The sequence below is a fragment of the Lampetra fluviatilis genome, chromosome 20 (genome assembly GCF_964198595.1).
Source record: "Lampetra fluviatilis chromosome 20, kcLamFluv1.1, whole genome shotgun sequence".
In the NCBI taxonomy this organism is placed as follows: Eukaryota; Metazoa; Chordata; class Hyperoartia; order Petromyzontiformes; family Petromyzontidae; genus Lampetra; species Lampetra fluviatilis.
Window position 1 is genome coordinate 7,540,137 of NC_136294.1, and position 24,987 is coordinate 7,565,123.

At 39.3% G+C, this 24,987-nt stretch overlaps 1 protein-coding gene across 1 annotated transcript in view; it reads right to left on the minus strand.

Annotated features, from left to right (window-relative positions):
- The window catches only part of FBXW2 (F-box and WD repeat domain containing 2), a 130,576-nt gene that overhangs the window by 11,094 nt on the left and 94,495 nt on the right, over nt 1–24,987 (minus strand). The window contains exon 6 of the mRNA XM_078865527.1: nt 10,677–10,763. Coding sequence (XP_078721653.1) covers nt 10,677–10,763 — 87 coding nt within the window. The remainder of the gene's footprint in view (nt 1–10,676; nt 10,764–24,987) is intronic.

The window sequence follows — 24,987 nt, forward strand, 5'->3', positions numbered from 1 at the left end:
CAAGCTGTTCATTGAGTCAACATTTAGTTTAATGTGCCTGCATTTTTTTTAATCAGAAAAATTACCTATCAAAGTATAATTCAGCCATATGTTAAATGGAAAAACTCAAACATCCCAAATCTTTTACCCAGACACAATTTTATAACTTATTGGCAACTCTGACAACGGCAATTAACCAAAGCACTTAATAAAATCCTTTATTTTGTTTTAAGTGAAGGTGACTGACCTCCAAAGAACAAGCCTGCTATCACTAAACTACAATCTTGTTTGACAGTACTACATACATATTAAATGTATGGTTCCTCACGCCGACAAAGAACAAGCCTGCCATTAGCCTACGATCGTTTTTGACAGCACTACATATGCATACAAATTATAATGATTCCTCACGCCATACCCATTTAATCAAGCATAACCTTTCCAATTAAAACATCAATTACGTTACTATTCTAATGTGAAAGTACTTTTTTTTTGTAAATTGTAGAATAAGAACAATTTTAATAGCATTTATACAATGAACAATTAATTCACTTACAACCTAACTTTTAAAATACAATTAAAACTGGCAACTTTCAACTCTCATCTCCAATGAGTTTGGCTTCATAAAATAAATATTGAATTGTGAACTCTGGTAAAGCCATGAGCAACCACGTGCTAAGAAACACATCACTCCTGAATTTCGATTTAAAGCTTTCGTGACTGCAGGGATTCATCTTCTTGGTTCTTTCGGTAAAGTCACGTATAAGGGAAGTAATAAAATAATAAAAATAAAACATAATTGTGAGAATTGTGTTATTATGTTTTATTTTTATTATTTTATTACTTCCCTTCTACGTGACTTTACATCACTCCTGCTTCACCTGCACGAGGCATCGTGAATACAGCATCATCACAATGCGCCTCAGCCGAGCAGAAACGGTGCGAAATAAAATGGGGTAGTCAACCCAAACTGGAAGCGACCTCATGTTCCTACTACTGGAAAAAAGTGCTGTTAAACCAATTGGGCCGATGAGGCTGTTAATGGAAAACCAGTTGTTCCCATAAATTGTGGGCACATGGGGGGAAAATTGCCTCTATATTTTGGCGACCTCACAAATGTTACAACTGCAAGATTCCAGATTGAGCTCGCATATCGACGAAATTATTGATAGAATTAACTCGTTTATTCAGGAATTTGTTAATACAGAGCCACGGCCTGAAACGGGCGCACGTGGGTGGAGAACTTATCGGATGGTCACGTGCTGAGCTACAGCTGTCATCGTGTACCTGCCAAGCTCTGTCGAGAATAATTCACGTGCGGCCAAGGACAGCGTGACGAGGCAATCTTTCCACCCGAAGCCTGAAAGATTTGCACTCGCACATTCTAAGCGGGAATTCCAGTTTCTGGTCAGGGCAATTATTTTGTAGATCAGGACATCGAGTATGTTTTTGTTCCTATAAAAACCACAATGCAATTTATGTTGCGAGTGATTAGTCACTTGCAGCCTTGATCATGCAAGGCTGTATGCCACTTCAGTCGAAGGGTCTTTGTGACAATAATTCACCAAGCCAGTCACAGTCAGTAGACGGGTTGGTGAAGATGTGGACTCAGAACTGGTTCATATAGCACATTCCTGCGGAGGGTGCTGGTAGGAACGTTGGGTTGCTCGGTCAATGGCCAGGGTCAACGGCGGCGTGGTGTATTCCGCAAATATGGCCGACTGTGAGGGCGGGCACAAGCCGGCGTGAGTAGGTTAAACGTTGAGTTTTATAAGGGCACCACGGGGTGACCAGCCCCTCCCCACCCAGCCCTACCCCACCCCGCCCCACCCCGCCCCTCCCCACCCTCCCCACCACGCCCCTCCCCACCCTCCCCACCCAGCCCCTCCCCACCCAGCCCCACCCCTCCCATTATTGGATGCACGACGGACGGACACAATAATCTCCTGTGGGCTGGTGGAACCAGGTGGTTCCTACCAGTATCACTCGCTACTGATATTATCGATGGCTGGGAATAAAAAGTTATGATACCAGGTTCAAAACGCAGTGCACTACCACTTATGCTGAACTTCCTTTTCACCTTACGTAACCAACCGTGCTTATTGGAGGTGCGTGGGAAGGACAAACTAAACACAAAAAGCAGTTTTCAATTTAGATGTAAAAGTGCACTATAGCAATGTGGAATTTCCAGCACAGGCTCAGAGGGGTGTCAACAAGAGGGGAGCTCCACCTAGGATTACTCATATGAGCAGGAAATCACTATGCCTTGTGTTTCTCAGTGGAATTTTAATGACGTGAAATGCAGAATGTGTTATACATGAGGGGGACATTCAAAAAGTCTTAATAAAGGGCTACTGCAATAAGCCACAGCATACAAATGTACAACCTATTTGACGCCTCAAGATGTTGTACCAATTGCACACAGCTCACCGATGTTCTGCGTCATGTTAAAACAACGTTATTTTACGAGTGTTAGTTGCGAGTTTAAGATAACGCTCTCAAAACTGTTAGATGGCCACATTCTTGTATAAAGGTATTATTTTACGGTTGCAATAACTAATACGGAACATGAGTTGGTACACTCAATAAGGTCAGGCTATTATTCTGTTAATATTAAACAGGTGGCAAAATATTATGTTCTTTAAACTGGTACTGAATAATACAAATGTTTAAGAAGTTAATGATAAATTGCTCGTAAAAAAAAATCAATTTTTAGTACTCCACAAGAAGTAATGATCCACTGCTACAAGTAAGCATTAACATAATTTATGCAGCAATCATTGAAGCAGTCACACAGAGCAATGAGATGTTGCATGTTCTACACTAATAACCAGCCAATGCAAATCCCGGTTTAATGATATGCAACTTGGAAGCTATTACACGCGCAAGCAGCCAAAGCAAATTGCATGTGGGTGGCTTTCAATATAAAGCATCTAAAGGTGTGCTTTACAAGTCCAAGTGGAGAATTCCTTTCGCTTTAAACGGCACGGCCACCATTAAACATCAAGGATTGTGCAAGAACACAGTGTACGGGAACTACCATACTTTGCAGTTTAATGATGATATTCTGTGTAAAGAGATACATAGAAAAACACAAAATAAATAATTTACAAAAAGTGTCCCCATTAAGCTGCCTGCAAAAGATGTACACTGTAGGGGTTTATGCCTTCCAGCATATTACAAAAAAGTAAATTCAAAACTTACATAAAACACCATGTATGCAGGGTCAATATGTATTAAATATAAGCATACACAATGTTTTTTTTCCATTTGAATAAGATATCGGAAGTGAATTTCAGTACGATGTTGTTAGATTATTCATAAGCATATGTTGTTACTTACTATCAGATGGGTATTCGAGTCGTTTTGAGAAGATCATAAGCACAATGATACTTATGACTACTCTCTTCCTATTATTTGGACTGATGCTTTTACTTTAATAAACAATGCATTTGTGTATTTATTAAACTTAATTCTTAAGCTCATGCTACATGCATAGAACCCATGTGAAAATACATATTTTTTTAAAGTAAATGTTCTTATACATTGTATGTAATGGGTTCACGTGACCCTGAAAGGTCCCACCGGCCCCCCCTACGCTCACCACAATTAAAAATAAATGACTCTTCAACCAAATCGTAACCATGAATTATGAAAATGCATTGAATCACCATGGGGTGCAGGGGATGGTTAACCCTACCCTTGAGCACCGAAAACCAGCAATAATTACAATAGCAGTGACTTTTACGAAATCTCAAGGCAAAAGAAAAAGTCAAACTTGTTTATCATGCTTAGACTTTAAGTATCAGACTAGACCTGCCCTTTGATGGTTGCCCTCTGTTTCACACACATGATATATATTTCTGCCTGGTACTATTAATCATGCAGTGAGGTCCACAGCCACTCGCGGTTGGCATGTTATCGCCCAAACTAATACAGCTTGAAATTGGCACTGTATGCCCAATATACCGTTCTGCAGCACTAAACAGGTTTGAGAAGATGATGATGGATGATAAAGCAAAGAACCTTAAAATAACAAATAATGCGATGTTGATATCTCTATGTGAAGTCTGCACAACATGAAACTGGGTTCAAGGCCAGGGCAAAGGAGATCATCTTAGAAATGGAGGAAACGGCTAAGTTTGTACACAGAGTCGGTTTACCTAAAAGGTACAGGGGAATATTTGGGGTATATTTCACATTGATGTTTGTTTACATCCAATTAACATGTGCTATAAATCACAAGTTTTTCTTCACTGAATGCCATCTTTGTTTATAGCTATATTTCAACGAGCCTCCAGTTTTTAATAAGTGGACACTTTTTATGACACGAAAACTTTGTTTCGAAAAAAAAGGCGATGTTATGTTTTTAAATGGCTAGACAAAAATAACAACATGAGCAATTTAAACAATTGTTGTGCAGCACGACCACGCGGAGACGGAATTCACTGCAAGGGCTGATGCCGTTTATTAACACTGTTCACACGACACTAACTCACACTACAGGCAGGTGCTCTCTATTCTTGGTCCTTACTCTGGACCCCCAAACTCGATGTTATCCTACCCTCGGGGCTCTCTCGCTCGTCTGCACCGGACGGGGGTTCATCCAACACCGCCCGGCGACGAGGAGAGACGAGGAGAGAGAGACCTCTACCAGCCGATCCTAGCTCTGGCTCCCCACAACGACCACGCCTTCGTCACGTGGTCCCACCCTTAAGTACCCCTTTGGCGGCTCCTCCCCCTGGCTCGGACCCGCCTTTGTTCTCGAAGGTACCCCCTTACCGCACACGTGACATGACGTGATCCTTAACTGTCAACTCGCTGGCACCTCCCTCTGTTCGCCCCCTCGTGGTTGCTCACACGACTCCTCTACACAATGACTGGCAAATGCAACGTGGCACGGAAAGGAAGCTCATTGCATGGTGGGGGCAACCCGAAAAAAACTGCCACGGCAAACGCACTGGAAATGTGATTGAAGGGAAGGCCCATCCATGCGAAGCATCATTCTGCCCATTGAGGCTGACAAATCTGCTTTACCCGACTGTGATGAGTGGCCGAATGGACATTCGCTCAGTTTCATCAGTGGTTATTGCCAATAAGCACCGCGTCCCATTTACAACTAACTACTTTTCAGTTATTTGTGTTGGCTATCTGCACCCAGTTAAATTTTAATTTCAAGTAAATGTGAAAAAAAAAGTTTAATTTCTTTCTATTCACAGTTATTTTGCAGGTAAAGTAAAAGAGATGCAATGCTATTAATGTGTATGCACATAGCTATTTAACAATTCCATTACATTATTTTAATTGCTCTATTTAACAAAACTTAGTTTTTCTGCCATGTTTTTTTTCTTGATTAAGAGTTCCACAGAGTATTGCTTTAAGCCACAGGCTTATTAGCATGCCATGTCCTCTGAACATGTTGTTTTCATCAGCGATACAGTTAATCATCTTTACCTGGGGAAAAACAACAAATATCCCTGATTATGATCGTAAAAAGGAGGCACCTGAAGGCTCAAGAAACAAGAGACCCTTCAGCCGTCGCACTGGATGATTGCTTTCTTGTTCACAAATGAGACGTAACACATACCCAAGATAGTTCCATGCAGATATAACATTTGGCACTTTCAATCATTTTGCTCTAGAAATGTAATGAGACTCCTACTCACTGTCCCACTCAGGACAGGCAGTGGGAGTTTAGCAGTATGAGAAAAAACACTTTATATGATGTAGATTCTATGCACAAATTGAACATATTGGTTCCATCAATGAACTCCTCGGTTTTGCTGCTATGAGGGAGAACAAGATTATTTAGCCTACTTTGATGGATGTAATATGTAGAAGTTAAAGTAAGTGAAGATGCAGTTTGTTAAATAAAAATCGTTATATTTAGACGGATTGGAGACCTTAACATCGCTTGCTCCTTGAGTGTTCCGTTGAAACTTTCCAGCACTTAAAATATCCAATTACTGTGTAAATACTTCCTGCCCATAACACACACAGGTTATAAAGCAAGCCGTTCTATTCTCTGTGGAAAAAGTACATCCAAAATATGAATGAACATCTTATGAGGACAGACCAGTCAATGGGATATCATTTTACAGATCAGCTTAAAGGCAAGATTTAAAAATGAATGTATGAATATGAAGAGCAAAAACTACTGGCTTGTAAAGTACAGCAAATTTTCTTATAATTATCTTTGGTAATAGAAATGTCTCCAAGGCTTAAAGATATAACATGTTTGGAATACAAATGCTCTACTTCCAATGCACTTAATACCATAACAGATTGTGCAAATCAAAGCCTTGAATTTTAATGTAAAACATTAATCATACAGCCATCTCATATTTCAATACTTTTTTTTTACTCATTGTCTTCTATAAACATTAACTTTTGCAGCTTATATAACTTAGATTTGTGCTAATGTCAACTTATGGCATAATGAGACCATGTTGGCCCATTCCATTATAAAACCATTTGTCAGAATGGGTTAATTGTATTTTATGAAACCAGATTCCGACTCTATGAACTTAACCCAGGGCAAGTAAAAAAGGGCAAATCGAAATGAATTTCTCCAATAACAACACGAACATTTTGCACCCAAATCATTTTCGCAAGGCCGTATTGCTTCAAAACAATGCAGCTTGTATTATCATTGCTCCTCCTGCCACAGTCAAAGAGGCAAGTGTATTATTATTATTTGGGACCTTTTATTTTTTCAGTAAATCAGTTTAACCGGGAATGTGTTATCGATCTTCTGACAAACCACGGATGAATTCATAAAGTTTTGCTGCCGAATCGTGCAAAATCTATTTGGGTCGCATCAACACCACATGCAGCACTTGATAAAATCTCCTGCCGATGGGAGATTGGGCTGGTTTGCGAGGCGACCTTCACAGTGGGGCTAGCGGTGCAATAAATTGTGGCAATGCCAGGTGGGAGGTAATAATAGCGTGTACTTCCCCAGAATGCAATGCCCTACCTCTAATTTTCTCCTCCTCCTCCACCAGCTCCGCAAATGGCGTCGCGAAGATGCGAATCTGGTGTGAAAAGCTCGTCCGTTGATAACATAAGGGCTTGAATAAGTCTATTATGAAGGTAACATGCCTGCGTTTTGGCTATGTAATTGTACTTTTATTTAACAGTATTTTCAAGATGTTCTTTAAGAATGAAAATATATAAACTCCAATTATTGCATAGGAAATATCCGTTTAGTCTCGACAAAAATATCCCACATGTAGGATAGCGTAAGATTTTATTTGAACATAGTTACCAGCTACTTTCTGCAGTCTTGCTATTCATTGTTGCCACCTGTTAATTCAAATGTGATGATATAGTAGCCTCATCGTGCAAGATGGGATGTTGCACCTCAAAGGATTATGACCATTAGCAAAACATTTATTATGGGTTGTTAAAAGTAACGTTGCATTTACAAGTCCATAAATGGTACCATAAACAATGGAAATAAATAAATATTGCCGTGCACGACAGCTTTAAAGTGAAAACTGTTTCCCTACAATGTTTATACAGGCATCTGCTTACAAACAATGATACAACCCACAATTCAAATATCAATAACCCAGGTCACATGGGAAACATTGTATTTAAATGTCTGGCGTTAAAATCAGCAGGACTCCCAGGGTTTTGATGGTATCAGCGTTATAACTCAGTGTGCCCTTCATTACAGCTGAATGGAGCATGTTTACAACATTTGGACTGTATAAAGATATGATGCGGTCATTAAACCTTGCAGTTCACATGTGAACATTACAATTATAAAACCTGTACGATAAACAGTAATATTTATTTCACCAACTACAAGGATTTCGACCCAATTATGATACAAATGATGAATCTACTGACCAATTACAAAATGACAATACAGGGACAAAATGGATAAATATATCTCAGAACCCTTAATAAGTATACCCTCAATCATGTCAAGGAACAGCCCTGGAACATGACATTGTAGAACTATTTCTGGTACTACCTCAATAGGCTTCCAACATGAGACAGAGCAACTTCATGAGGAATCAAGAGTGCTTTTCTGCACATCACATTTTGATGTATACCCTAAATATGTTATCCTGAAGAGCTGAACAAAATAGACAACTTCTCTGCATGTTTTCAATGCTCCTCATATTTAAAAAATATGCAGTATATATTAATTCGAAATCTAAAATGAGTCGTCAAATTACAGGGCAAAAGTAGTTTAGCTAACAGTATAAACTAATTGTAGCATTACAGCAAAAACATTTATTAAGTCAAATATTTGACAAAAACCCCATTTGTGGGGTTGGCCTTAAATTTTTTTTATTTAACATTTTTGGGTAATTTTCCTTTTTTTTACTCTTTAAAAATATTCATGTCACCCAATGTCTCTGCTGACTGCACAGCTCACTTCTGTGCGAGCTGCTTTGCATTGCCAAGGTCATTGTGAACATTTAACTGGTACGTGTATGGGCAGCAGCAGGAATAGCAGACACAATTTAGCACACAGCTTCTTTTACAGTAATAAGAGAACATCTTTAAAATTCCAAGATTCTATCTTCACATACAAGACTAGAATGGATTCATTCAAAGAATAGAGTCTAAAGCATTCGAACCAGACATTGTTTTTCCAGAATTGACCTCTGATAGGGGTACATTCACTGCAACAAAGTCAACGTAAAAATATATATATATTGTGAACCCACAGAAACAACTTGCCTAGAAATAGGAAAATGCAGTGAAGCATTGGTACGGCTCTCTAGTGCACTTTCACACATCACCGTCAGCACCAATTTAAGAGTATGCGCACCGATGCCATTAAGAGCTCTTGTAATTGTTGTTTATACCGCTTTCTATTAGTGCTAATGGCTAAACAAAAAGAGTTTTAGTCCTGACATTGGTGCAGAACGCCAATATGTCATGTTTGTAATACTCACTTTCTGAGCAGAATAATAAAGATACAATGCGCTGTGAAGCAGGACCATTGCACAAAAACATCACCACCTATTTTGTTTCCTTTTAAGGCAGTATTATTGACTAATGTGTTGGGGTTTTTTGTTACATATAATGCCCAACTTTGCATTCACTACAAAACTAAGTGGACCATAAACAAGCCAAAGCCGATAATTAATGCACTCTTCCTTCACTTCATGACACTGGAAATTACATTGAATGTAAACCATCATTAATCACTGCCATCTTTTATTGTCTCTTGCCCTAAACTTAAGTGGTTGAAAAGAACTCAAAACATTTGGAATTGATGGCACATGCTACTAAAATCACTATTTTATTTTGTGCCTGGTTCGTTGTCCATCATATGAAGCCAACAGCTGCCAAATTATGTATCCACGAGCTGAATTGTTGCTCATGGTAGTGAAGCGATAGCAACGTTTACCAAACAAGCTTCATCGTAAACAATGTCAATAAAGTGTTGTGATTTACCTTTTATATTCCACAGTTTTTTTTTTATAAATGTTTACATAGAGATGTCCTCACCAAGGGTTCAGTTCAATAAAACATGTGCTTCTAAAGAATTTCCCCAGTAAGTCTACTTAGCTAATATTACCCAGTGATACACAAGCTCTGAATGTTTGACTGGGAACAAGTGTCACTTTAGGAATGGCACAGGCAAGGAGACATTGCAAGGCCACTCCCTGGACAAGTGGCATTCTGCAAAGGCACAGCTGAGGCAGACGTTCCAGGCAAAGCATGACTTAAATAAAATTGCAAGGCGCTATCGAAACAACGTTTAGCCATTAAATATAGAAAGGAACAAGCGAATAACGTTTTGTTTAGCAGTATCCGGTGAATTAAATTTTTCTGTCAAAAATTGTGTTTGGGAGCCCAAAATAGCAGGGCACCCTTTTGCATTTCGAGATCTGTTAGTCACCTGTTCATAGTCCTGTCATGCAGACACGGCATAAAGCATTTTCATTTTTGACATCACCTGCATCCCCCCCCTCCCTCGTCAGACTTAAACGTCTCAAATGGGGAAAGTAATGGTCACTGGAACAATCTTGACATCAGCTCTCTTAAACTGTCCCAATTCGTTCTTTAATGGATAAGTGCAACCATAGATACGCATACAATGTCTCCTTCATATGTGTGTCTCTTCATGTAACGAGAAGACCATTTTCCTCAGACTGATGAGGTAAATATTTCACGTCTCTCTGGAAACTCAGACCCAATATTTCCGAGGCCATGTCTCAGAAGTCCTACAGCAAATTTTAGGCTTAAAAGCCATCAATTTCTTACAGGTAATTTATATGTGTTAAGCATTCATTACATTTAATTTGCATGTACAATTATTGACAATCAAGGAGCAAAGATAGAGGGAAAATAACTATAATTTCCTTTTCATTTAACGTTTTGCTCATTCTTATGGATTACTTAAATGAGATATTTCAATTTAGGGGATAGCATGGACAACACATACAAATGCAAATAAAAAACAAGGAACTAATCACATGTGCATTCATTTCCAAGTAGGGCAAATAGAAAATAACTGTGCACACTTCATGATTAAAGCATTCTACTTTAATTTCCCTGAATAACAGTGCAATTACAAGACATCCGACAGCGTTGAAGCACAAACAATATCCCTTTACAACCGTAATCTCCAAACCGCGGCAAACAACAACAGGCTGCAGGAGAAAACCTGTGTAGCAGGGCACAAACCGGAACAGACGACAATCAGAAATTGCCATTACCTTGATTTCGTACTTGTCAGCACTTAGGAGGATGAATTCTCCTGGGCTGTGCATGAGGGACTCCACCATGCTTTGCTGAAAAACCACCTGCACGCACACGCACGCAATGCACACACGCAGAGATACATGCTTAAAATGGTGCACAAAGTCAGCTTGATAATTGTTTTTTTACCCTTCTATCTGGCAACAAAACTGACACCTTTTTTACAAGGAGTCATGTTTGCATAGACCACAATACCTGCAGCCATAATGCAAACAAAAAACATAACTCTGATAATGTGCACTGTCCTTGAAGTTGATTGGTCCACACCCGAGACCGCTTTCCTTAGAGCCTAGTCTCACATGGGTTGGACCAGATGACGCCAAAAGGCGCACAACTCAAAGACAATGCACCATCAGAGTATGAGAGCTTGGGCTAAGCATTTACACCATTGGAACCTCATTAAAAAAGGTGACAGTTTTGTTGCCAGATAGAAGGGTAAAAAACCAATTATCATATTTTTTACTGACAAATGAGGTTCCAATGGTGTAAAGTCAGCTTCTAAAACACTGCGCAATGCTGCAACAACAAAAATTACATTCGTAAACGGCACTGCATTAACAAAAATAGTTCTCATCTATTCATTTATACTTAATTGAGAATGTATTATATCAATGTAACACCAACAATATATTCAATCAACCTGTATCCCTAAATCACCATAGTGCTAATCCCCAGAATCACAATCGCGTCAAAACTCCAGCTTCATCACCAAAACGATACACCTTGATATAATTAAGGATAGCCGATTTTTCGCCAACACTAAACCGTTGCATCTTATTACACGAATCTAATCTGCCATTCACAAGCAATTAACTGGGCAATACACTCTAATTGTTAAACTGGATAGCATGCGTTATTGTGCCAATGACGTCATGGCCCGATCAGTTTCAGTTTCATTTCATTTATTAGGTAAAGCTCTGTGAGCCATGAGGCTCTTGACTCGGGTGCAACCGCAACAAACAAAAACATGAACAAGAAACATCTTAAAGTGACGACGCGCAACAGAAACATCCAGGAAAAAACAGCAAAGTCTTCCAGTTAAAACACCGTATATCAACGCTGAGTGCAAAAATCCCAATGGGATGCAAGTCTAACAATAACAACCATAAGACAATTTAGATAAAGTTATCAGGCTGACTCCATACTTCAACAAACATGGCTTAACCATACGTTTTTCAAATCGACAATATAAAGCTATAAAAACAATGTAACAGTAAGCATAGGAGCTGTGATTCCAATGTAACAATAAACGATATACATAACATGTACGACCAAACTTTGCAGCCATAGCTGGCAGCATGAGTCACCCCATAACAGCAGGAGTATCAGCAGGAGTATACAAAATTTGCAATGCACCTTTCAATTTCAGCGCACTATAATCGAAACTCAAGATCATACTTGCAGCAGATATCCGGAGCGGTGCATTTGATTTCAGGTCACTGCATAGCAGTGGCAGCTAGGGTTGTACAGCTCCTCAAGAGCAGTTTTGAGTGCAGATCTCACAGGTAATGATCCAAGTTGCAGTTTATTGGCGATAGCATTCCAGACCCTGAGGGCATCAACATCAAAGGACCTTCCTCCAGTATTTGTACAGCAATAAGGTAAATGAGCGAAAACCTTAGGTCACATTTGTTCTTCAAAACATTGAGGAGATCCAGCAGGTAGAGTCTGCCGATTCTTTTGTAAGTACGTCATGAATAAATAAGATCTGATGCACAAGACGTCGATCAGGAAGCTCTTTCACGTTAGAGTGGAGGTTTTGTTAACACAATGCTGTACGTAACCTCTGGCAAAACGTCATGTAGATAATTGTCAAGTATTGATTTGCTCTTCAACTTTTTGCAGTTTTGCTGAGAAAGCAAATCAATGGGCATATATGCCCACATGACAACTTGATATTATTGGCTCAGTTGGATGGTGGAGGGTTGAAGTAAAACATTGGCATTATATTCTTGGTTCTTTCGGTAAAGTCACGTAGAAGGGAAATAATAAAATAATATAAATATTTCTATTATTTCAGTATTTAATAATAAAATAACATAAATATATATTTTTATGTTAGAACTATAGTATTTTATTATTTCATATTTAATAATAAAATAACATAAATATTTATTTTTATGTTATAACTATAGTATTTTATTATTTAATAATAAAATAATATTTATATTTATATTATATTTATGTTATTTTATTATTTCCCTTCTACGTGACTTTACCGAAAGAACCAAGAATATGAATCTCTGCAGTCACGAAAGCTTTAAATCAAAATTGGCATTATACTGACACGATCTAACCCAAAATAAACTACTATAATTATAAATCAGCAGATCTTGGGTACCAGACAAATCCTTCAAAAATCTCAAGCATTACTAATGTAAACGGATTTACTTTAACAGCGAAATTAAACAATTCTGCTGACAATACATTGGGTGAAGACTTGTTCTTGCGAGGACAAACAAAGGGGGCAAATCCCCCTGGCAGTGAATTTATGGGCCCCTAATCACCATTTCTATCAAACGCCACACACCTCTGAGGCAGAGAAGTCTCTAGGAAGAAAGGTAAACAAAACTATGAAACTAAAACAAATACAATTAAACGAAACAGGGATAAGGTTTGTCGAGCACTCAATAATAGAGTTACGTATTTCGTGAAGGTGACATTTCTTTCAGTTTCTGCCTGCTAAAGCATATTCGCAGTTTCAACACGAGGTAGCCTTCTGTCCTTTTTAAATCCTTTATATTAAGTTCACTTGCTTGCTTGCGCGCTTACGACCGTGCCAATCTTTCGGTCGTTTTTTAACCCACTTCCCGTGATCCAATCGAGCTGACATTTTGCACACAGACTCGTTGTGCGGGACAATTTATTTTGGTGAAATTTTTTCCAAAATTTGACACTTTTTAGGGGAAAAAAAATTATATTTAATTACCAATTGCTTAATGGTGGCAGGCAATCATCTGCCCCATAGGTGGCAGCCATCTCAAGCCAGAGGACGAGAGGACTCTAGCCGCTACGCATATAAAGGATTTATAGTGAAAAACTTTGTTTTTACGGGTTAACTTTTTCTGGTCCAATTTCCACCAGAGATCGAGACAGGGCTACGCATCGACGTGTCACTGGAGCTGTTGGTTCTTCGCTGTTGAGGTGACGACCCACTGGTTTGGGCATACAGTAAAACCTTGGATTGCGAGTAACTTGGTCTGCGAGTGTTTTGCAAGACGAGCAAACTTTTTAAATAAATATTAATTTGATAAACGAGCGAGGGGTCTTGCAATACGTGATCACAACTGATATACGAGTGCTTTGGATTACAAACACGTTTCCGGAACGAATTATGCTCGCAATCCAAGGTTTTACTGCATCTGTACGGCGAGTTGACAGAAGATGCAGAACAAAACTATCACTGAGCCGTTTTACTAGATAATCCAATGTAGTGGAGGCCACAATGTTTTGCACGTAATGCATTAAACCATATTGGTGGATGCGCATATAGAATATGCTCTGGGTGTTTTTATCTGTGTATTAGTTGATGTGTTGCATCATCTTCGATTTCATTGGACGGTGCCTGGGATCTATTACTGCGAGCTAACGAAATTATTTGATGTGATATGAAGGGGCCCATTGCCTGAAAAATCGCCGATCATACATATATATATTTTTATTATCTTAAGGCAGCGTCGTTGGTGAGGGCGTTACGTTTTTAATATTGCTCTTTTTTTGCATTTAACTGTGCACTAGCAGGTCCCAGAAGTGTTTTCCTGCAGAATGTACATAGAGGTGGTTCCTTAAAAATGTTGGCAACACTTGCGTTGCTCCTGATAATGTGAAAATTGTTAAGGAAAATCTTTTTGATAGCCAGGTTTGAAGGGTGACATGTCAGGACAACTCACACTCTGCTCGATCATTCAGGTGACTCGTATTTTGGCTGCACGGTGCACCAAATGGGCATGTTGGTTGGCTGTCGACTAACTCTTCAGGGTATTCATCATTTTCATCTCATTGGCTTTGTCATTGAAATCTCCAATGTTGCTGCACAAGTGATGGAGGCGGTGAAATTGTGAAAATTGTATTTCCGAGTTGGTGTGGGGCAGGGTGCAATGGTGCGTAGAGCAGGTGGGAGCGTGAGTCTGTTGGTTTGTATGACACAGTTGTGGCTAATTTATAATCTTGGGTGAGTAGTCTTACGTCCAGAAAGGAGAGGATGATTTTTGTTATTAGCGAAGTGAACTAATTGATGGAAGAAAACTGTGAACACATTTAACAAAGGCAGGAGGCAATGACAATGCAACTATCGATAGATCTCCACAATGTTGAATGGCCCCAAACAAATATTAAGTCCAGTGGTGATATACACAGGTCCAAGGAAGCAGGCAATTGAGAATCTGACTATGGCTACTCATAAATGTGGCTTTATACCTGGCGACCTTGTACTGGCCTTCGGGCCATTTGTGCCAGGGCAAGCAAGGTCATCGATGGGCAGCTCGAGGAGCTAATGCCTGTGCCAATGCACACAACCGATGCTTATGAGATGCTCGGTTTATACCCCTGGGGCGAATGAGTGAAAAAAGAATCATCACTTCCATGGTATTGAAAGGTTACGTGTCTGACAGTTTTAATTGGAGTTCGCACATCTTGAAATCGGTTTTGGCAGTATATAACAAGCCGATTGTGGAAACTAAGTTAATAAAAAAAATTGGCATTTAATGATGCATTGATTCAGCAAATAAAACAAGATATTTACATTGCATACAGTTGTGTGGGTGAATAATCTATTTTATCATTACACATTGCATGCATTTATGTTGAACTTCTTTCATCCTGGATGTAGCCAACCATGGGAGGTACACAATTGCAGCCACTGAAGGCTCTACATTCACCACAACGGTCAAAAGAAAATCCATTCTTTAATCTAATCGTTACCCCTAATCGTGACAAGTCATCAAATTGCATGGTGGAGGGGGGGGGGCAGCCAGTGGAGGAATCGTTACATGTCTAGTAGAAAATCCATTAAAGCCGATCCTTTAAAAGTGACACTTGATTAGTTTTAACAGCTGGGAGAAGAGAAGGCAAATGTTAACCTTTGAAAGAAGCACCTGATATTGCCATGTATACTCTTTGGTTCTTTCGGTAAAGTCACGTAGTGAGAAATAAAATAAAATAAAAAAATATTTCTATCTACGTGACTTTACCGAAAGAACCAAAGAGTATGGATTCCTGCAGTCACGAAAGCTTCAAGTCAAGATTGCCACGTAGATCTCGACTGCACACTGGCTGCAGAAACACTCACGCCTCAAGAATCACTTCGAAGGAATTATAAATGCTGTTAATATATCTCCGTAAATTCCGATTAAGTTAACAAGTGCTAGTCAATGCAAAGTTTTCGAAAATAAATATTAATCTGTGGGATTGCGGAATTAATATCTGTATTTAAAGACTCATAGTTAAAAATAAACAAGTAAACATGCATTTTAATTGACTTCCATAACCAAAGGGAGAAATCGCCTTGATTTTGTTAAAAACTAATTATTGCATGGCCTTTTTTAGCACAGAAGCAGAATCCAGTCTGAACTTTTTCCACAATGAAAAGATTTCTTATTCACCGTGTCAGGAGGCAGAACATATTTATGGCGCCCGTGACAAGCCACTGTAATGGGTCAACTGTGGTCAAGTGTCTCTGCACAACAACACATTCTCACGAAACGTTCTGTTTTAACTTCAACAGAATTTTTTTCCCCAACTCTCTCAGTCTTTCAAGGATGGATAAACCCACAAGCAAGTGCTTGGGATTTTTGCACACAGCATTGGTGTACGGTGATTTTTTTCTGCAATATTTTGCTGTCTTTTCTTAAATTTTCTGTTTGCACTTAGTCACATATTCACTTTAAGATGTTTTTTGTTCATGTTTTTGTTTTTTGTTTGTTGCGGTTGCAACCGATTCAAGAGCCGAATGGCTCACAGGGCTATACCTAATAAATGCACTTGAACTTGAACTACAGCAAAGACACAGACATGTGCAATGGCTGCTTCATGAAACATCAAGATAGTAGAACTAGGGTCATAGATAAGTGAAACCAAAGCACATTATACAGGGTTGCCCAGGATTATGACTTCATCTGACAGCGTATAATTATCTGCACTTACCACGAGCCATTAAGTAATGTCATTGCAATTTTTTTCCACGAAACAAACTCGTTAAAAGCTCTCTGAGCATGAGGTTAGGCCAGCAGACAATTTTTAGTGACCCCAAGACAGACTGCAGAGATGGGTTCCTTCAATACCATCAAGAACAAACCCTTACCATACCGTAACCTAACCCCTTAAATAATCCATACCGTGTATTCAAGCCTACTGGGACCAAGATAACCATTCCCCATCATATTCTTGGTTCTTTCGGTAAAGTCACGTAGAAGGGGAATAATAAAATAATAAAAATATAAAACAACAAAATTCTCACGACGTTTGGACTGCAACACAAGCATTCATCATCTACGTGACTTTACCGAAAGAACCAAGAATATGAATCCCTGCAGTCACGAACGCTTTAAATCAAAGTTAAAAACATTCCCCATCAGTTTAGTTTGTGATCAAAATAGAGCAACACGAGAAATAATTGAAATACATACTTGACCCACAATGTTACTTCATAAATGTATATGCTGTCTTTAAAACTGATATCTTTTTCAGCCACCACCTCACCATGTAGCTGCTAATTTTGCATGGGATCTATTGAGCCAACCTCACGAAATAAAGTTCAACGCCACGGCCACAGTCCAGCTCTGAAAGGAAAAGATGTTTCTGTTTAATTACATTTGAGCCTTTTAGAATCAAACTACTCAAGGTGTGAACTTCCAGTATTTAATAAATAAAGTCACACAGTTATGCATTCTGTGGTCCAACCAGCTGCACAAGACGTTGATGTAAAATTATATTTTTAAAACCTTTTAGCATACTCCAATGCTTGTCATGATGTGTTGACCACCTGCAATGGTTGCCAATACCATCATCGGTTGATGGTCGACCATCAACCGAATCGGGACCGGGCACGGCCGATACAGCCACCTGATACACAAATGGTGCATCAGATATTCGGCGGCGTGCTGTCTTCACTCCTTTAAAGGAGGAATGGAGGCAATCCACTCTACTTATGAACAAGCAATTGAGTGGCTAACACATTTGTAATAACACATTTGATTTGCTGTTATTAATCCATAAAAAAAAGTAAGACCTCTCCACCGCCCACCCTATGTTGTGCAAATGTGTGGGCAGTGCTAGTTATTATAATATTAATAAATTTAGACCCCCACCAGATGTACAGGTTAACAAAACCATGTTATAAAAAAAAACACAACAGAGCATTCTGCTAACCTTGTTATTTTATTTTTTCCATTTCATATTCCCAAATGCCAATCTATGATCGCTTAATTCATGAATTATTTATTGTTATGTTAATCTGACCTGTGTTAGCACATCTTAGAAGTGTGACACACAGTGGCAGAAGACTTTCAATTTCAGACGTGACATTGTTCCCTAATTAAATAATGGGTCAATTTCCTGACAGTAAAATTTATTTATTTACCAGCAGATTCAAAAGCTCTGTTAATTGCTTGAATAACAAGTTTATTTAATTTCACATTACTTATTTGTTCATATATCGGATAGTCTGGGTGTTAATTCTAGATTTGACGCTTTCGTGACTGCAAGAATTCATATTCTTAGGTTTTTTCGGTAAAGTCACGTAAGTAAAAAATTTAAATTAATAATAATAAAAGTAAAATAAAAATAAAAATCACGACGTTTCGGAGGCAACACAAGCTTCCGTCTTCAGGTGGAACCGTCACAGCCCGACAGCTGTATCAAGTAAATGAGGGATTACAGGAGATACCACTCCGTATATATATTATTATACCATTATTATTATACCATTATATATACGGAGTGGTATCTCCTGTAATCCCTCATTTACTTGATACAGCTGTCGGGCTGTGACGGTTCCACCTGAAGACGGAAGCTTGTGTTGCCTCCGAAACGTCGTGATTTTTTTCTTTTACTTTTATTAATTTTAATTTTTTACCTACGTGACTTTACCGAAAAAAACCTAAGAATATAGTCTGGGTGTTGACTGTGAACTGCGGACAGCTGTATTCATAAGAAGGCTCACATGGATTGTAGGGATTTTTAGATATTGAGGACGATTAATTGTCCATGGATTTGGCCGTCTCTTGTGGAAAAGTTAAATCCGCAAGCAAATGTGAGCATCAAACCTATTGCCCCACATAAAAAGACAGCGTGATGTGCATTTACTCTGCCTGCACAATCCGCAACTTAACAGCCAGGCGTGTAATCTCAGACCTTACCCTGCTGCTCCCAATAATTAATGCCCTAATAAGCGTGAATTGCTTTGTGGCCTTGGCCAGTTTGATGGAAATGCTGCGCAAGTGCACACCAACCCAAGATGCACATTATAAACCCTTAATACTTGCAACAGGGCCATTAAGTTACAGTACACATCTCACAAGAGGAAAACAGCATGGTGGTATTGAATATATTTCTTGTTCCCTCCCGACATGGAAGCCTGGTGAGCATCTTTTCTGGCACCTGAAGCGTCAACTTAATGGAAGGTCGACAGCATCAATCGATTAGCCCAAACAGAACATCATTCAGGGATTCTTGGAGTAGTATTATATATATCTCAAAGGACATAAACCTGTTTATTGCCAAGGATGAAAATTCGCCACTGACTTGAGTATTGTTTTCATTGCAATTTTTCCACACCCTGTCCAAAATAAAATCACAAATTGTCTATGACAAATTATGCTTCAGAGAAGCCAGTAAAACTGCAGCTTTGAAGTTCAAAACATGTATTGCGCACCTGACTGTTTAGTATTGTCAAGAGTATAAGCTGAACAAGCCAATATGGCAAAAGAGCAGTATATACTGATGTCTCTTAACAGAACCTTTATTGATATCTCTGAACTGCCCATGATAATTACACATCATGCTTATATACACTTGCACAGACTCGTATTCCCACAATTGCATTAATTATTAATGTAATGTTTTAAAAAATCTAATTTCAAAGTGATGCAATGTAAGACCCGGTTGAAACCTTTAAAAAAAAAACATGGGAGTTAAAATGGTAGACTAAAGGATAAGAAATGTACACCCATAAAAACTCTTTGCTTTTTTCGGTAAAGTCACGTAGGTAAAACAATTTAAATAAATTAAATCACGACGTTTCGGGCGCAACACAAGCATCCTTCTTCAGGTGGGGACAACTTAGTGAAAGCACAACCGCGTAAGTGTGTCCAACTTCAAATCTAGAAGTACACTCATAACCTTTGTTTAATCCAGACAATGATGGAGCCCCTAAACATTGAATGGATATGCCTATAGCATTGAGTAAAAAAATGCTTTCATGTTGCAAAATGATGACCCCCTGTCAAATCTGGAAGACTGATGTGCTGTGACTAATGCTGCACAGTTAAAAATATGTATTAATTATGACTTTAAATAGGATGATTCTCAGAACAGTGGCAACACCTACTCAGTCGAGATGATGGCTCATTGACTTAAGTGTTGAAAGATATATTTGATTTTTCTGTTTAGCCCATTTTATTGGACTGCCGCTAACATTACAAATAATAGTTTTCATCATCAGATATACCATAAGTTTTTAAAAGAATAAGTATCTGTTATTGTAATAGATATTTCTACGACACTTTTTAAAGCCAATTAATTACATTTGGATGACTTAGATATTGTATTCTTGGTTCTTTCGGTAAAGTCACATAGAAGGGAAATAATAAAATAATACAAATATTAAACAATATAATTCTCACGACGTTTCGACTGCAACACAAGCAATCATCATCAGGTGTGAAATCTACTGCAAGAAATTTTATTTTATTATTGTATTATTTCCCTTTTACGTGACTTTACCGAAAGAACCAAGAATATGCATCCCTACAGTCACGAAAGCTTTAAATCAAGACTTAGATAATGTTTTGGGTTTAACATACCCACAATTTACTACGCCTTTGTTGCCACATGACTTGTGAGAAATTTGATCGTCTCGGGAGAGTTAAGCAATATCCATGCACACTCAAAACCCATTCTACAAATACAAAGCAACGGGAACTTCAGAATGTGCTCAAGTGTTAACTTTTTCGACGGTTTTACTTAACTCGACTCCTATGTTTGTCGTGGTCAAATCTTGTCATCAAAATTTAGTCTATTTCCCGTTATCCAATCAATTCCAAATTTTGCACACGTACTCAGATCCGGTGACAATGCATGCTACTTTAAAGCAATTATCATTTTGTATGGACGCCTTATTATTTATATATTTGTGAAGGTAAAATCCGCCGCGGTCCCTAAACTCTGGAATCGCCTCGCCCAAGAAGCTGGCGCCACGTGTCTCAGGCGCGTCTGCTCCGTGTGAACGAGTTACAGAAGTAATCAATTAATTCAAGTCAGCGTTGATGTGGGAGCAGGCGCCGCATCATTGACGTACTTCTTGACCGTGAGTTAAACGAAGTTGCTCATTAAACCGTTGTTTAAACACTTTTTTTGAGGAGTTTATTGATTGCTAAAACACAAAAAAATATTATCAGTCCACCAGAGGGTGCTGCATTGACATTACATAATGAGATGGTTGGCAATGACTGGTCATCCGCAGGACAGGAAATCCTGACCCACCTTTAAACACCACCAGAATTCCTTCCAGTGACTTGAGAAGACCATGCCCATGGAGACTCTTGATTTTACAAGCCCCCCCACCCCCAGTGCCTGTTCTAAACCTCATCCTTTCAATGTTCAGGCAGTCAACAAAAAACTCGACATCTGGACAATGCATCTCGCCATGGCACAGATTTTCCTCCCAACCCGGGAATGGCCATGAGAGGCATGTTCTTGGTTCCAGAAAATTCACAAACCAATGCTGTCTGACCCAATGCGAGGCAATCAGCAGAACCGATGCTCCTTCCCTGCTTATCTTGGCCAACACCCTCAGCAGGATGGACCAAGGAGGGTATGTGTACAGACTTGACCAGGTCCAGGAAATTGTAAACGTGTCTGCTGCAATGGCCCTTAAGCAGAAAAAGCAGGTGCAGAACCACGGTAACTGATGATTGAACTCACAAGAAGGTGTGTGGTGAAAGGCCTGAACTGGCATCGAACCTGCTTGAACACCTTGGGGTGTAGAGTCTATTCCCCCACATCGAGCCACCCTTAGTAGGTCCACAACCACATAGTCTGCCCCTGCCAGATGACAAGCCAGTTTTTTCAGATACTCTGGAAGCAGAAGTGATGCATTCCGCGATGTCCGATTCCTCGAGCGAAATGTCTCCAGCACGGTCAACTGTGATTGTACCTGTTTAGTAAGATTGAGTTAGCACCTGATTCTGGTTGTCAAAAAGCACAGGAGATCCTGCGGAAAGATTAATTCCTTGGACCTTTCATTGCTTGATGAATCCTGATCCAAGGACAACCCAGAAGATAAGTAACATCCTCTATTAAGTCCCTTTCATCTTGGCTCTCGTGTGTGCAGCTCGTTTCTTACAGCCTCTTGCATGAAGGTGTGCAGCTGATACTTGTCTAGCTGCATCCAGGACTCCTGGTAGACGTCGTCTTCGGAGGTTGACTTTCGCAGCAGAACACCGGCTCTGTGGCAAACACCGGGACCATCAGGACCTCTATGGCCGCCGTAGGCAGGACTGCCCTGTAAATCCACGGGGGACGTCCTTGTCCACGTGGTGTATGCGGCGAAGACCATGAGGGGCTTGCATTACCTCCAAGGCCACATCCGCCTCCGCTGGTGCGGAAGCTCTCACTGCTTCGTGATGGACATCACCCAGTGTAGTCTCCGGCTTCTGCCTGTTCCGAGCACCAAGCTTTGCAGTGCCCCAGTCCAGGGAGCTGTTAGCCCCATGACGGAGTGAAGCTCAACCATGAGCGTTAATCATTTCATTGCTGTAAGCGGTCGATACTGAGCAGTCCTCCAGAAAAAGACGTTGCTCGTAGGAAAAATGACGATTGCGGGTTAGGCATGCTCATTTCTGTTCATAGTCTTGAGCCAGTAGAAATTCAACACTTTCAATTCGCGTACAGTTGTACTCACTTGAATAACCTAGGAAAGATGATGGGCTGAGTTACCCCCAACCATAATTTCAGTTCTAAATTGTCTGATTGTGAGCCAATCAGCAGTAGCTTTGATAGTAGAAATCTATATTTGAAGTTTTCGTGACTGCAGGGATCCATACTCTTTGGTTCTTTCGGTAAAGTCACATAGGTATAAAATAAATTAAATCACGACGTTTCGGGCGCAACACAAGTGCCCATCATTATGTGGAACAACCACAGCAAAAAACCATTGCTGATAGTAGAAGCAAAGACGATTTATTGACATTTATGAATAAACTATTTTTCTACTCGATTAATCAGGCCACTTTAAAAATGGCAACTGCCCCAAAATTCCTACCTCCCAAAAATGGGTAATCCCTACAATCCTATCCCATCATGACACCGCTGATGATACCAATTGTCACCAAGCCACGTAACCACCTTCTGTACACTGTCATACGTGGGTAAAGCTATGACAATTTTTCCAAATAGTGTTGTGCTATCCGATTAGTCAAGTAATCAAGCCAATAATTGCTAGAGTAATAGATTACTTAAATTATTTAACATCCCATCTGTAGATGTTAGCAATATTTGCCATAGGAGAGAATGAGCATCAGAGCCAGACCTATTTTCCAAACACATCCTCCACATCTGCCTGTCCAATGGGTCACCAATTTTTATTAAATTCCTGGCTATATAACAAAATGGCATTGCGGACAGACACTAAGATTTATTTGCACTTTTCAATGGTAAATGTTCCGTGTCAAAGGCATGATTAATACCACTAATTACTTTTTAAGTTTCTCATTAATAACAAAAACTACAATTTTTTTAATGCACTTAATTCTCACACAGCAAGGCATTTTGAAGCCGTCAGATTGTTCTCATGATTATTAAGACTCGACGGAATTGCCTAAAGCTAAGAATGGTTCCCTCATGTGATACATTAACAATGGTACAGTACAACTTATGAGGCAAACGAGGCAACAGACTGTGATAAACGACACAACATTCAAACATGAATTCTCTCCCAGGAAAACGTTTAGCTTTGTTCTGTTATAAGGAAATGTGCATTTATATACTTAAAGATAAATTATGTTAATGGAGAATATCGACTGCTGGGAGGTAGGGGACAGTTTTTGAGCTACCGGGGTATATCTGCATTTTTATTTGAAGCATTTACTTTTTTTTTTATAAAGTTGCTTCTGTTAAACTCTATGATTATAGATATCTTCACGCATGAGGCTTGTAGTTTATCATATTGGGATAATGTACAACTATTAGAAATGGTGACCTATACTTGGTTTAAATATCAAGCTGAAAATAAGGATGTCATCTTGGCCAAAGTCATTGATGCAACCATCACCACGACAGCGCTTTCTACCTTCTGCCAGATCCTGCAGGTGCTGCAAAGCAGATAAGATCTGGATTTGAAGCTTTCGTGACTGCAAGGATTCATACTCTTAGTTGTTTCGGTAAAGTCACGTAGGAAAAAATGATATAAAAAATAATAAAAATAAAATAATAAAAATCATGACGTTTCGGAGGCTTGTGTTTATTATTTTATTTTTATTAATTTTTATTTCATTTTTTACCTAAGTGACTTTACCGAAAAAACTAAGAGTATAGATAAGATCTGCCCTAACAGTGTCCCACCATTTACTCTTAGGTCTTAAATATCAGGCTACCTAATAGGAAACAATAGAATAATACCGTATTTATAGTCAAACTATTTTTTCCATAAGGGTTATGCATTGGTCACTTCCTTGTTAAAGAGGGAGGAAACCAGAGTGTCCGGAAAACATCCATGCATGCACACTAGGAGACAACCTTCTACAATCCTACACTCTCGACAAACCTTCTACCACCATGTGTGAATTCAACAGCAGAAAGCACTTGAAGAAACTCCAATAAAAGAATATGGAATTTCCACCTACTGACTCGGGGATGTCGACAGATGTGAGCGTTGTCTCTTGCTCACCCGAGCACAGACACTTTGACACAAATATCTCTAAGGCAGTGTTAATGGTGAGGGTAGTAAGGTGGTGTGGGGTATTTCGCCTGCCCACACTCACTAAATGACACCGCAATGCACATTGCAATCCTGTGCTTTATTTAGAAGCTCCATGTAATCATAACCAGGAATGC